At 41.0% G+C, this 14082-nt stretch overlaps 1 protein-coding gene across 1 annotated transcript in view; it reads left to right on the top strand.

The window, feature by feature from the left end:
• Window positions 1-14082, top strand: part of COL4A4 (collagen type IV alpha 4 chain) — a 140004-nt gene that overhangs the window by 52359 nt on the left and 73563 nt on the right. The window contains exons 11-18 of the mRNA XM_075004606.1: window positions 588-641; window positions 2117-2176; window positions 4601-4690; window positions 6386-6455; window positions 8317-8421; window positions 9665-9829; window positions 11120-11301; window positions 11615-11743. Of these exons, the coding sequence (XP_074860707.1) occupies window positions 588-641; window positions 2117-2176; window positions 4601-4690; window positions 6386-6455; window positions 8317-8421; window positions 9665-9829; window positions 11120-11301; window positions 11615-11743 (855 nt within the window). The remainder of the gene's footprint in view (window positions 1-587; window positions 642-2116; window positions 2177-4600; window positions 4691-6385; window positions 6456-8316; window positions 8422-9664; window positions 9830-11119; window positions 11302-11614; window positions 11744-14082) is intronic.

The raw sequence follows: 14082 nt of genomic DNA, 5'->3' as shown, positions 1-14082 counted from the left end.
GCTGTGCATCATGTCCAGTAATTTTGTTCACAGTTACAGCTGTGCAACCCTGAGTGAGGGCATAAATTAGCTTTGTAATTACAAGTATGGACAGTGGGTGAACGGTTGGCTTGGGGGAGGCAAAGCCCCACCCCTGCCCCCTTCTGTCCAACACCTTGCCTCCTGCCCAGTGTTTCCAGACTTCCTCATTACGATCACTGGCTCCTGTCTGACGTTAGAGTCTTGCCCACACCCTACCCCCCGCCAGCATGTAGCAGCCACACAGCCCTCCCTCTCCCTCAGCATGTGGTAGCATAGCCCCAATGCCAGAACCCCAAACCCCAGCATTCGGTGGTTTCATCCTCAGCAAGCTCCCTAGACAGCAGCAGCCCATGACTATCTGAGAAGGGGTTGGCTTCCCTTGCCTTTATTACCTGCCACCCATGATTACAAGCTTTTTTTTTTGACTACACACATGCACATTACAGTCTGGATGAGTCACAAGGTGCCATACTTACAAACACTTTTCAGAGCAGAACAAAACTTTGGAGTTATACAAAATAAATACCTTCTGTGCGCAAAGATGAAAAAATGTCATTTATATTTAGGGTGTCAAAGGAATGCCGGGGTTAGTAGGAGCAAAAGGATCACCTGGACACAAAGTAAGTAAAGAATTTTGTTATGTCTCAGTTTATTTCCTTCTAGCAATAAAGATGTTTAAGTACTGCAATAGCTTTGCAAGGAAGGTTGCAGAATTCCATCACTGAAGGTTTTAAAGAAAAAGTTAAACAAACGCCTTCTAGGGATAGTCTGGGTTTACTAGGACCTGCCTAAGGGTTGGAGAAGGAATTAAGCGACTTCTCAAGATCTCTTTCTTCCATAATTTTTTACATTTTGATCATTCTCTGATTCCTAAATGATGCTGGCAGATTTCCCTTTTTGTGTTGCTAAAAATACCTTTTCAATGAATGAATGATTTGAGAAACAACAGAGTACTAAACTGTGGAATTTAATCATCAAGGAAAGAAAGCATAAATGTTGCCAAATCTGTCTGCCAAAAATGTCTTTTACAGCTGATTCTCACATGGTGCCTTTCACAGATACACCAGTCTTTTTCCATTTAAAAAGCAGGGCAGGAGAAAGGGCTGCACTTTATCCTTTGCAGGAGGAGTGGGATTTTAGGGGTGTGAAGTACATTGGAGAGGAAGTCTTCCAACTTCATAGGATCAGGGGCAAATAGATTAGAAAAGGGATGATGCTTGGTCCTGCTAAGAGGGCAGGGGACTGGACTCGATGACCTCCTGAAGTCCTGGCCAGTTCTATGAGATATGAATCTCCATAGGTCCTGAGGATCCCCAGGAAACCTCAGATCAAAGTTGTCTGTTGGGAAGAACAGCACCTGTATGCTATGCAGCTACCCCCTCCTTCTCTGTCCCAGCATAGGCCCTTTAGCAATTGTTCTCCCCCATGCTGCTGTGGAGTAACAGCCAGAGACCAGATATTGATGTTTATTTTCTGAAGGGAAATACATATGGCCTCATGGAAAAGAGGCAATTCTTAAGGCTGGGATCCTTTTTTTGGAGGGTGAAAGAAAGGGAGGGGAGAGTGGGCCCACTTAATATTTGCTGACAAGTAAGTTATGGTGCAGAGTATTATATTTTTGTACTTGGAGCCCAGCACCTTTTCTTTTGACCATTTTCTGCCACGTAGGAAAGCAAGTCCATGGGACTGCTTCCTGTGGATTTGAGAGGCCAAACTGGGGCTTTAGTGGGTGGAGTAAGAGTTGTGTTTCCTCTTAATGAATTATTTTAAAAAAACTTTTTTCTCGTGCATTGATCTCCTTCCAAATAATTTCATAAATAAACCGTATTCCTGTTTATCTATAACTGGTGCCTTAAAAATCCCAAAGATTACTCATAGCTAGGAAGATCCTCTTTGAGAGCATGCTAAAATGAGAGAGGTGTTAAAGAACAGCAGCAGATTTATCTAGTTCTCCGTAACTAAAGCCAGCAGACCCTGGAGTGCATACAATGTCAAGTCATGTTTTTACTTTTTCTACTCATGCACACATTACAAATTCTCTATGAGTATCTTCTTTGAGTAATCTGTTTAAACAAAGTGTTTTGAATGATAACAGGGTGAACCTGGAAGTGGAGAAAAGGGTGAAAAAGGTATTCCTGGAGTCCCTGGAATGCAGGTAAGGAAATTTCAAGATAAAGAACTTACTCACCATAGTACCTACCACAGTTAGTTTAAATATCTTAGGATAATTCAGAACAGGATTTTACGATGCTTTAAATTAATCTTTGTTGCTTTTTGTATAAAGTACATTGAGTCCTAAAACAAGGTATTCACATATTCTAGAATACAGACAGAATTCAGTGTCTTGGCAAAGATGAGAACCTTGGGACCTGAGCTTGTAAATATTGACTACTGAACAAAATGTGAGCTACTATGAGCAGTCTTGTTGAATTCAATGAGACTTTCTCATCGTAGTAAGCACTTCCCTCAGAAGCGTTTTCTGGACTATACCTGTAATTTGTATAGTATTTCTCACATCAGACTTTTGTAAGGCTCTTCATGGTACAATATAGGAGAAATTAGAATAGACTCTGATCTAATTTGACTTTGATGCATTGTTCATAGTCCCACTCATATTTAGGTTTGTAAAGATGTTGCAAGAACTAGATCCCGGTGAATATCATAGCCAAGAAACAATTCTTTCACACAGACATGTATAAGAAAGAATATTTAAATTAAGCAATTGGGAAATAGATACAAGAAATAAATGTCAGACTGTTCTGTTCTGTTGTTTTGGCTTTCATTCTTCTTACTTTATTAGGGTAGCCCTGGTTCTTGTGGAGCTCTAGGTTTTCCAGGGAAAAAGGTAAGGAGATATTAAAATGCAAATGACACAGACATGACGGGTCTCCATTCAATTCTACCGACTATTTTTCTTTAGACATTATATGGTCTGTTTAGTATACTCTGCTGTAAATCTGGATTCTGAATCTAAGCACCACACCAGATTTAAAATAGAGTGGACACACCTGTATTTGCATAATCCTTCTCCCTTTTTTTCCTTCTGTATACCCTCCACATCTAATTTAGGCCTCCATTACACTAATAACAAATTGTACTACTGTGTAACTTATCCATCCCTGAACTGCTTGCCCAAGTATTTTGCCTTCATTACTTTTCTTCATACATGTCTAATGAATTTAATTCACTGTCTACCCACTTTTGCTTATTGTGTAAGCATATTAATACAGTTGAAAAAGAAAGGGGGCATTCTGGCTTCAGATGGAGCTGAACTGATGCTTTTCCCATGTAATGGTTGTTATTAAGAGTTGGCCTCTTAGCAACCAATCAGCCAGCCCCAGTTTAGGCAATAGGTTCACAGTAAGGAAATGCCCTATTCATGAGCTCATACTCTTGTTCTGCCACAATTAAAATATCTTTTCTTTTAGCATAAGAGAGCCTGTTAAAATGTATAATTGACAAAACCAAAACCTATAAAGTGCTGTGAAACAATGCATCCTTATTATTAACACGTGACAATACTGTATGGCATGACACTAATTTCTAGTAAACTTTTAACTATATGACACATACGCCGCGTCTACACATGCACGCTACTTTGAAGTAGCGGTGCCAACTTCGAAATAGCGCCCGTCACGGCTACACGTGTTGGGCGCTATTTCGAAGTTGAAATCGATGTTAGGCGGAGAGACATCGAAGTCGCTAACCCCATGAGGGGATGGGAATAGCACCCTACTTCGAAGTTGAACGTCGAAGTTGGGCACGTGTAGACAATCCGCGTCCCACAACATCGAAATAGCGGGGTCCACCATGGCGGCCATCAGCTGAGGGGTTGAGAGACGCTCTCTTTCCAGCCCCTGCGGGGCTCTATAGTCACTGTGTGCAGCAGCCCTTAGCCCAGGGCTTCTGGCTGCTGCTGCTGCAGCTGGGGATCCATGCTGCATGCACAGGGTCTGCAACCAGTTGTCGGCTCTGTGGATCTTGTGTTGTTTAGTGCAACTGTGTCTGGGAGGGGCCCTTTAAGGGAGCGGCTTGCTGTTGAGTCCGCCCTGTGACCCTGTCTGCAGCTGTTCCTGGCACCCTTATTTCGATGTGTGCTACTTTAGTGTGTAGACGTTCCCTCGCAGCGCCTATTTCGATGTGGTGCTGCCCAACGTCGAAGTTGAACGTCGACATTGCCAGCCCTGGAGGACGTGTAGACGTTATTCATCGAAATAGACTATTTCGATGTACCGTGCACATGTAGACGTAGCCATAGTCCAATTAAATTAATACATAGAGAGGTTTCTGTCATTTGTCCCAGGGGAAAAGCGGAGATCCTGGTGTTCCTGGTCAAGCCGGTTATGCAGGCATAAAGGTAAAAGCACAGAAGTCCTTACAGTTTGGTCAGCTAAAATAATTTTCGGTGCCCCTCTCCACATTCAAATTACTCAAAAACTTACTTTTTTCATTATGTCTTCAACAAATAAGGCAGGATTAAGGATTAAGAAACAAATAATTTTTTATTGAATCATGATGTTGCAAACATCTGAGCTAAGTAATTTAATATCCACATTATTTATTATTTGTATTATTATAGAACCCAAGAGTCAAGGACCAAGACTCCATTGCAGGAGGAACATTACAAGCAGAGAACAAAAAATTAGTTCATAGTGCAAAGAGTTTGCAAGTAACTAGATGACCTCAGCCTTCCTCCCTTCATCCATTCTATCATTCTAAAATTGGCTTGTTAGACTTCCAGACTTGGAATCACATCTCTCTAAATATACTGTAGAGATCAAGCTACTCTTGGGCACTATATAAATATTACATAAATATCTACTGTCAGCAAATAACCTTAAGTATATTTTAGCAGATCTTAAAATATTTTGCATGTTTGAAAGAGAGAAATAAGACTATTTCTTTTCTTCCTTGTGTGATGAAAATCTTTTTGCTGTATTGTCAGTGAAGACAAATTTAGATCATTGCTTAAAATAAAGTAAACTTATTGTATTACAGTCAATACAATAAATTAAAAAGGAAAAGTTCCCACAGCTGTAGAAAAGGGGAGCAGTCCACAGTAGCCTCCACATTGTCAGAGACTTAGATTCTACAGAGATGACAGCAGGATCAAAATTTACAAAAATGAGCATCCAGTTTCATAGAGCCAGTACTCCACGTCTCAGTCTTAAAGAGACCCCTAGTCCTCGTATGCAGTCCCATGAATGCTACGTCACCAAGCATTTCCCAGATTTCACAGAAAGACTACGCATTCCAATCCAATCCAATCCAATCCAGCACATTACCACTCGGTTTGAACTGGGATGGGAATTTTCTGAGTCACTATAGGGGCTCATTTGCATACTTGGCTTAATCTAATTCTTGACCTTCGCCACCCCCCTTCTACCCTTCTACTCTCTAATTTGCTCACCTTGATCATTTTTGTCTGATTTGTCCTCCTTGATTACTGTTTTTGGTTCTCTGTGCCTTAAACATTTAGTCTGTTCCGTTATGGCTATGGTCTGAAGAAGTGGGTCTGTCTCATGAAAGCTCACTTAATAAATTATTTTGTTAGTCTTTAAAGTGGTACTTGACCGCTTTTTTATTCTAATCCCTGTTTGCCTTGGTATGCTGATTGATGCATGCAAGAAGAAGTTGAATAATTCCTCCACACCGCTTCATTGAAATCTGTCATTTCAGAGAGTCCTTTAACTTACGAAATTCACTTCTCCCAAATTCAGGGCAGCTATAGTACAAACTAATTTAAAATTTCTCTAAACAGCTCCAGAAAAGACTTTAATTGCAATTATGGATATTATATTTATGTGTTTCCTTGATACAGCTGGCTAAACTGCCAATAAGAATCTGGGGTATCTCTTAGCATGCCTGTCAACCAATGGAAAAATTTGTTTCCATGTTAATATTTGCCTATCATTGTGACAAAAAAATTCCCCATTCTTGTGTAAAATTTTCAATCAAATCATAACATTTTAATTGCAAAATCAAAATATTTTAATGACATTATTATGAAATTACAGCCTTGTGCTACTGAATTTCTTTTAATTGACTCAATATCACTTGTCCTTAAGGCAATATGCTAAAGTAACCAGATATGACAGAGAGCTCTGAAAACTCAAGCATTCAAGCATATTTGAGCAGCCTATCCAAGTTAGCCACTGATTTATCAAAAATATTTAGTAGTTTTTGTAATATTGTGTTAAAAAAACCAAAATTAAGAACATTGTTTCAGAATCACACACTCAAATTAAGACATGTGAGAATTAAGGTTGCCATTCCCTCTTGTGTGTATGCATTATCATATTATCTTTAATTACATGGTAGTGCACTGCTTGCTACTATCAATAAACTTAATGAATTCTTACAGGGGGATCATGGAGAACGAGGGCAACCAGGCCTGCCTGGATTTTTTGGAATACCTCCTGTTGCTATGAAAGGTTTCACTTGGTTTTAATTATTCTTTATACTGTGTAATGCATACAGGACCCAGTGCTCTGAAGTGCTGAGACCACAGCTGATGAGAGCTGAGTGCACTATGCACCTCACAACAGTGGATATCTACTGAGAACACTTTGCCCTTGTTGATGTCAGTTGAATTCATAGATTATATGAGAACAGGCTTTGGCCCTAAGTATGTACTTTAGATGAAGCAGGACCTCTCAGCACACACAGACATGCCCAGATCTGTCAGTTTCTTTTTGGTTCTTAACTCTAAGCTCATCTAGAAAATAGGCAGGAAGAGGAGGATCAGAACTGGCATGCGGATGAGCAGAGTACACCTCCCATTGCTTTTAAGAAATCTTATATCCAGAATTGCCACAATACTTGGACTTTTGGCTTCAACTGAAGTGTGGGGTTGCATAGTTTGGTTGAAATCCCAGCTCTGTTGAAGCTGATCACCAAGCTCACACTAGATTGCGATAGGGCCAGAATTGTTGGGTTTCTCCAGCGTTAAAAGCTATATCAGATTAATAACTCCAAAATGTGTTATATTTTAGTATGGCTTAATATCTTGGCAAACTCATAGCAGAATAATATGCTTAATGGGCTATCATCATTAGCAGTTAAAATGATCTCACAATTGCAAGATTAATGCAATAGGAACTGACAGAAATGCATTTTCAACAAAGAATTAACTTTCCCATAAACATCTACACTGCAAATAAACACCAAGCAGTGAGTTTCAGAGCCTAGGTCTGCAGACATGGGCTCCCAGGAATCACATTACAGTGTGGACATTCCCATTTAAGCTGGATTTTTAGGTAGAGCCAAAATTTCAGAGCCCAAGCTCCAGTCTCCACAGGAACTTCTGCAGTGATATTTTTAGTGCTGTAGTGCAAGACCAAGTTTGTAGATCTAGACTCTGAGGCTAGAGCTACATTTGTAACCCTATCTTGAAATAACTTATGTTCAAAGTAACTTATTTTGAACTTGGTGCCAGCCACACAGCACCAAAGTTTGAAATAGGTGCCTATTTTGAACTTCGCACTACCCCGTCACAAGAAGGGGTAGCAGTAATGAATTACTGCACTTGAAATAGCCTTGCTGTTTTGAGTGCCATATTTGATGTGTTCTGCTCCCATTAGTGCATTGCTGTCTCCATTCAGGCCCCAGTTCAACAAATCACTTCCGTTCAGTGAGACCCTGATCCAAACACAGTTGAAGTAAATAGGTGTCTTTTTGTTGATATTGTTAGCCTTTGACATCAAGCCACAAAGCACTTCACCCTTTGTTTAAATGGGATTGAAGGTTAAGGATGTGGTTAATTGCTTTACTGAAGTGAGGGCTAAGTGAGCTTGTTTGAATGTTAACTGAGAGCAGCATTTGTACCAGTATTTTGCTATTCCAGTTTAACTCAGTTTTTTTCAACTATGCATGATCAAATATACATGCTCTTTTATTGGTGTATAGCTATAATGATAAATACCTCTTTTCTTAGGTCATTCACCTAAGATTATATTGAGAATATTGTTTAACTTAGAAAATGGCTTTCTTTTATTTATTTTGGGCAAACACATTTGTTGCCATCTTCCCATACATAACAAACAGATATCACTTGTGGTGAATGGTACAAGATTTAAAATAATATAGGTAACAAAAGGGAACGGCTCCAGTAGCAACCAAATCTTCCTCCTTTATAATTAAATTAATTTACATTGAGACCGGTGTGATAAAGAAAAGGTGATGTGCTTTAATTATGAATGGGTCTCAAATTATCATTTCAACTGCCTTTTAAACCAGCTGCGTTTTAAAAGGCTGCCAGTTACCCAAGGTTTTAAATTGCCATTTCCCATATAGGTCCTCGAGGGGAGCCTGGATCACCAGGTCCTTCTGGAGATGATGGGCTGATTGGACTAATTGGTCCTCCAGGCCCATCGGGAAGACCCGGTGAAGATGGAACAAGTAAGAAGTCTAGATTTGTAAACTGTGAACTCATTATACTGTCTTTGATCCACTGGCTAACAGAAGCTGTGAGCACAAAGCTAGGGCAGTCATCTGTTATTTTAACCTGTTATTTTAACCTTTTGAACATTAAATGTGGGGAGGCTGTATAAATCAGTAGGGTGATATTGAGGAAGGATTATGCAGCAGTGGGGGATTAGCTCGATCCTTTAACTTTTCATTTCAGACTTTTTTGCGTTTGAGTATTTTAAGAGATGAAGATGATTTTTGTAACGAAAAGGTGACATTTTTTTTTGTATAAGTAGAACAGTCACTGGAGAGTGCTTTAAACTTTAATTCCTTTTTCATTTTTGTTGTTATTCCTCCTGTGTGTCTCATATGCACACGCTATGTTATGTAATTGGCAAGGCTTATATTAACCTCCATTAGAAAATGAGTCAGAAAAGACCTTTATGGAGAGGAGAGGGAAGCAGTACTCATATGCTGTGTTCCTCTTCTACTCAGGAGCCTCTAAGAGCTCCTTAGAGCCTACATCACAAGGTTAGGTCTCTGGGGCTTTGAAAAAGGCTGATATTTCCAGAAGGGAGAAGACATGGCATTCATTTTACATGGCATCTTCTCCTGTGGACCAAGGGAAAATACAACCTTCCAAACCAGTGAGAGTTAATTCTGCTAAAAGAAGCCTGTTCCTTGCTGTGCCTTCACTTGAGGGTGGTTAGCATGTGGCAGCAAGAGCATCAGAGAGGGCACTTTGGGAGGGTGAACAGTTTCTCCATAAGGCTGGAGCTTCCTTTTCCAGTGGATATTGAGGAGGAGCCAAAGGATTTGAAGGCCATGACCCTGCCTTCCCAATAGCTTCAGGAACCCATTTATCTAAAGAGAAGTATCTGTTAAAAATTTTGCAATATAAACTCCAGACCCGTATCAGAGAGGTAGCCGTGTTAGTCTGTATCTTCGAGAACAACAAGAAGTCCTGTGGCACCTTATAGACTAACAGATACTTTGGAGCATAAACTTTTGTGGGCAAAGACCCCATTCTTTGCCCATGAAAGCTTATGCTCCAAAATATCTACTAGTCTATAAGGTGCCACAGGACTTCTTGTTGTTCTCCAGACCCCTTGGCTTTTTTAGTGCCTACGTGGAGGCTTTTCATAGGAAGGCATTGTATGGCCCATAATTTCTTTAGCTTTTCTAAGTCTTCACAATTACTCTGTACAGTTTAATTTACCTATTTCCCCAATAGGCTGGGCTGGTCTGCCAGGAGCACATGGAGAACAAGGTCCTAAAGGTTTTCAAGGGGACCCTGGTCTTCCTGGAAAAGCTGAAGCAGCTCCTGGGAGACCAGGGTCTCCTGGAGCACCTGGATTACCAGGAGCACAAGGAAGACACGGTATGCCTGGACCACCTGGTAAGACAAACAACATCAGAAGTGTTTTGTGTGAGGATTGCTATAAATAATTAGATTCATAAAGTTGTTGAGATCATGCTAATAGAAATTCTATTTTCTTATTGACCTGCTCTGAAGTGGTGCATTTGATATACAATAAATACAATACTCTATTTCTGTTACCCTCTTTAGAATGTTGTTGATTCTATAGGAAAATATAGAGTCGAGTGTTGGGGGGGGCGTGTGTGTAGTTTCTGAGTGGAAGGTCTTTCCTATTCAATTAGATTCATTAATTTTACAGATAGAACTCCAACTATTATTCTTATGTGGGATGCAGGAAAAATGTTTTTATAAACTAAACTAAACCCAAGTTTTCACACGAAAGTCAAGAGTTAGAAAGAAGCCAGTGTAGTCATTGTAAAAATCTGATGTCCTAGTTCTCTCTGCTGAGCTGTACTGTTCTGATAAAGAACAATAGAATTCCTGGAAGAGTTCAGTGAAGAAAGGACAGTTGTAGGTCTCCTTGCTTTAAAAAAAATACACTGAGTCTGATTTTCTGTTACCCTGCATCTTGTGCAGCTATTATACCAATATAATGAGGGTGTAACAATTCACCATGACTGAAGTCTGCTGTTTTGCACTGGTGTGAAATGACCACACAAAGTGAATGGCAATAATCAACAAGCATACACTCTGTGTTCATTAAGGTTTGAAATGTATTTTTATTCAGGGCAGATCCTCGGCTGAAAACCTGGTGCCAATATTTTATTAATAATTAAAATGCATTATATAATGCATTAATTATTTGTAGGTTAAGTACTTGCATTTAACTAGCTTTGCTTTTGTGGTTGTACTCCTGATTTAAACAAATGTAATTGTGATTAGAATCAAGCCCTTGCTCTCAAGTTAAGGCTTAATTAACAGAGAAATGTGTCAATTAAAATGCATGAAATATGTGTATCTCAGTTGCCTGTATTGCTTTGAAAATCTCAAGATAAATCCAGAAGTCATGGAATCAAGCCAAATCAGGAGAAAATGGCCAAAATCAACATCCATTAAAAATATGAACTTCAGTATTTTAATATAGAAGAAAGCAATATAAGGGAGTAGAAGTTGTCAGGAATATTGCTTGTAACCTTACTTATATCTTTTCCATCACCTAATCTTACTCCAAGTACAATGCAATATTTGCTTCATAAGATCCCTAGTTATTTATTGTGGGGGCAGGGGGGAGAAGAGGGAGGGAAAGAGAAAATGTCATCTAAGCTGTAAAAATCTTTAGTCTAAATATGTGTCCTTTTTCTTCTTAAGGTATAGTTTGTCGTGGAAGAGGGCTCCCTGGACAGCCAGGAATAAAAGGCCAAATGGGACCGCTTGGAAGGAGAGGTGAAAAAGGAGAAAAAGGCACGTATGCTTCAATAATAGATTTCAATGCAGAGGAGACCTTAGCTGAGTTTCATGCTTGTTTTACCACTGAAGGCCTGAACGTGCAAGTAGAAATTCATGGCAACTTCCTAAATGGAGGACTTGATGGATCAGCCCAAGTCATGAAAATATGGGACCAGATTTTCAGCTAGCTTAATGCCACTGAAGTCAGTAGAATTACTCAGAGAATTTATTCCATGGTGCAAAGATTCCACATTTTGTGTAAGGAATCACACAACTTTTGTTTTCTAGGACCATGGTTCAATGTAAAAAGCATCCAGCTTCTTACTTCCTCACCTACAAACAGAAAAAAGAATGATTGATATTTCCATTTATAGTACGTCACAACCAGTTCAAAGTTGGTTTCCTCTGTTTGTATAGGGAATCATGGCCACTGTTTATGTGACTATGGTCCTGCTGGACCACCTGGTAGAAGAGGGTCACCTGGTCATCCAGGAAGGAAAGGACAGATGGGATGTCCTGGAAGCTATGGAGAAAAGGGTGATCCAGGTTCATCTGGCATAAAAGGATCACAAGGACTCCCAGTGAGTAATTCCTACAAATTTCCATCTCACTATATGTTTTAGAAATGTGCACCTGTATGTCTATCCGTCTGTGAGTCCATTTGATCAAGAACTCCTGAACAGTAAAGTGCTAGGACCACCAAATTTGATATACAGCTTCCTCTTATCCTAACTTAGGGTCAGGATTTTGTTATGCTCGGACAATGGGATGTACCTGGAATCCAGTTGTTTTCCAAAATATGGAAAGAGAGAGTCTGAGAGGAGGCACGGTTGTGCTCTGCAGTGACCAACAGGGACAGTGAAAACAGAGGATAGTAATACAGCAGTTACCTCAGGTGATGACCACAATAGGAAGAAAGTGGCAGGCTAGGGCTGGAGCTCTCCATGTTGCTGGCTGCTGGCCCAGGTAAGAGCCCCCACTTCCCAAAGACTGTCTTCCCCGGGGAGCTCCACTGATAGGGTACCACAGTCCTGGCTCCCCAGGACCAGCTGCTGCCAGAGCAGCACCATCCTGATTGTTGTGAGTGGCCAGGTAACACCTCCCTCAACCTTCCTGCCCACTTCCTTGAACGCCCCATACTGAGCCCCCTCCACATCTCCCAACCACCTCCCAGCCCCTTGCCCTGAGCCCCTCCTCACCACCAAACTCTGATTCCTGCACCCCTCCACACACCAGCCACCTTCTCTGAGACCCCCCTCATTCTCTACCCTCACTCCTGCACCAACACACCTTCAGCCCCAACTCTCACTCCTGCATTCCCCACACGCCCAGACACCTGCACTGAGCACCCACGCTCTGTCCTGACTCCTGCATCCTGACACCTTGTCCTGGACCCAGCACCTGCCAACAGCCTCCCCAACTGTTGTATTCCCCCGCCCCTGCATCCCCACACACTGTCCTCAGTCCATCCCCACCCCCTCACCCTTTGTCTTCTGTCCTGTACCCTCCATACCATATCCTGACTGCTGTATCCCTCCACCCTCCTCAAAAAAGAGTTAAGCACCTGAGTAACATTGGGTACATCCACTAGTCAAAAATAAATAAATCAAACTCACCCCCCAGGAAGGAAGTGCCCATTTGAAAGAGTGGGAGAAGATGTTAGGTGCTTATACTCATGCATTGTGTGCAGTGTCGATTGGGCACACACATACCCTCTGTGTTTTTCAGTCTTGTGGCTAAGGCTCTTTGAAGGCCATGGCTTAACTTGACTCAAACCCTTGTACTCTGAGTGGAGCATAGGTCATCTACAAGTCTCCCTCCACTTCAGTCTTTCTCAAGACAAAACTTCTAGCAGACTCCAGGAGTACCCCAGTTGCTGCCCTAATCTCAGTAGATCTTCTCCATGCTGTCTGAGGTCTTCCTCTTCTGGGTTTTCCTTGCAGATTCCATGTGAGAGCTTGATGGATTATGCTGGATGATGGTTTTCTGAGAGTGTGGTCTCGCCATCCCCACTTTCTTCTCTTGATTTGAATGTCAAGTGATTCTTATCCTGCCCTGTTCCAAAGCTCCTCATCTGTGACAAAGTCTTGCCATTTGATGTGAGGGATATACCTCAGGCATCTGTTTATGAATGTCTGTAGCTTGTGATATGAAGACTTTTTAGTATGCCAGGTCTCACACCCATGCAAGAGCTCACTCTTCACATTTGTGTTGAAGAACCACAGTTTGGTCTTCACAGATACTATTTTTGAACTCCATATGGGACAAAGAGTCTTGAATGCAGCTGATGCTTTCCCTATCCTGGCATCAATATGCTTGTCTGTTCCTCCGTCTCTGCCTATAATACTCCCCAGGTAGGTGAACTGCTTCATATCTTCCAGGTCATCCGTCCCCGTGTGATAGTGTTGCTGTTGGACTGGCTGGTCCTCATTGTCTTGGTCTTTCCCTTGTTAATACTCAGTCTAGTCATTGAGGCAGTTTTTTGTGATGTTGCAACCTTTTCTTCCATGCTGTCATGTTGGTACAAAAAGAGGGCAACATCATCAGCAAAATCAATGTCCTCTAGGTATTTGAAAAGTGTCCACTGAACACCCCATTGATGGCCATCTGTTGTCCTGCTCATAATCCAGTCCATTGTGATCAAAAACAGGAAAGATGACAATAGGCAACCTTGTTGCACTCCTGACAGTGTGCTGAATGATTCTGTCAAAATACCTTTGTGAACACTTGGGCAGTTTGAGAGTTTGTATGTTGAACTTTGAAGACCATGCCCTCCCTTGTTTATTGCAAAGGCATCCCCCTTTTGTATGTTTTTTAAATTTTTTTATTTCTCAGTTTTCTTTGGGGAGTTGATTTTGTTAGTCTGGAAATAAATCCTGTCTAGA

This window comes from Carettochelys insculpta, chromosome 10 (genome assembly GCF_033958435.1).
Source record: "Carettochelys insculpta isolate YL-2023 chromosome 10, ASM3395843v1, whole genome shotgun sequence".
In the NCBI taxonomy this organism is placed as follows: Eukaryota; Metazoa; Chordata; order Testudines; family Carettochelyidae; genus Carettochelys; species Carettochelys insculpta.
This window is presented reverse-complemented; position numbering and strand designations above follow the sequence as displayed.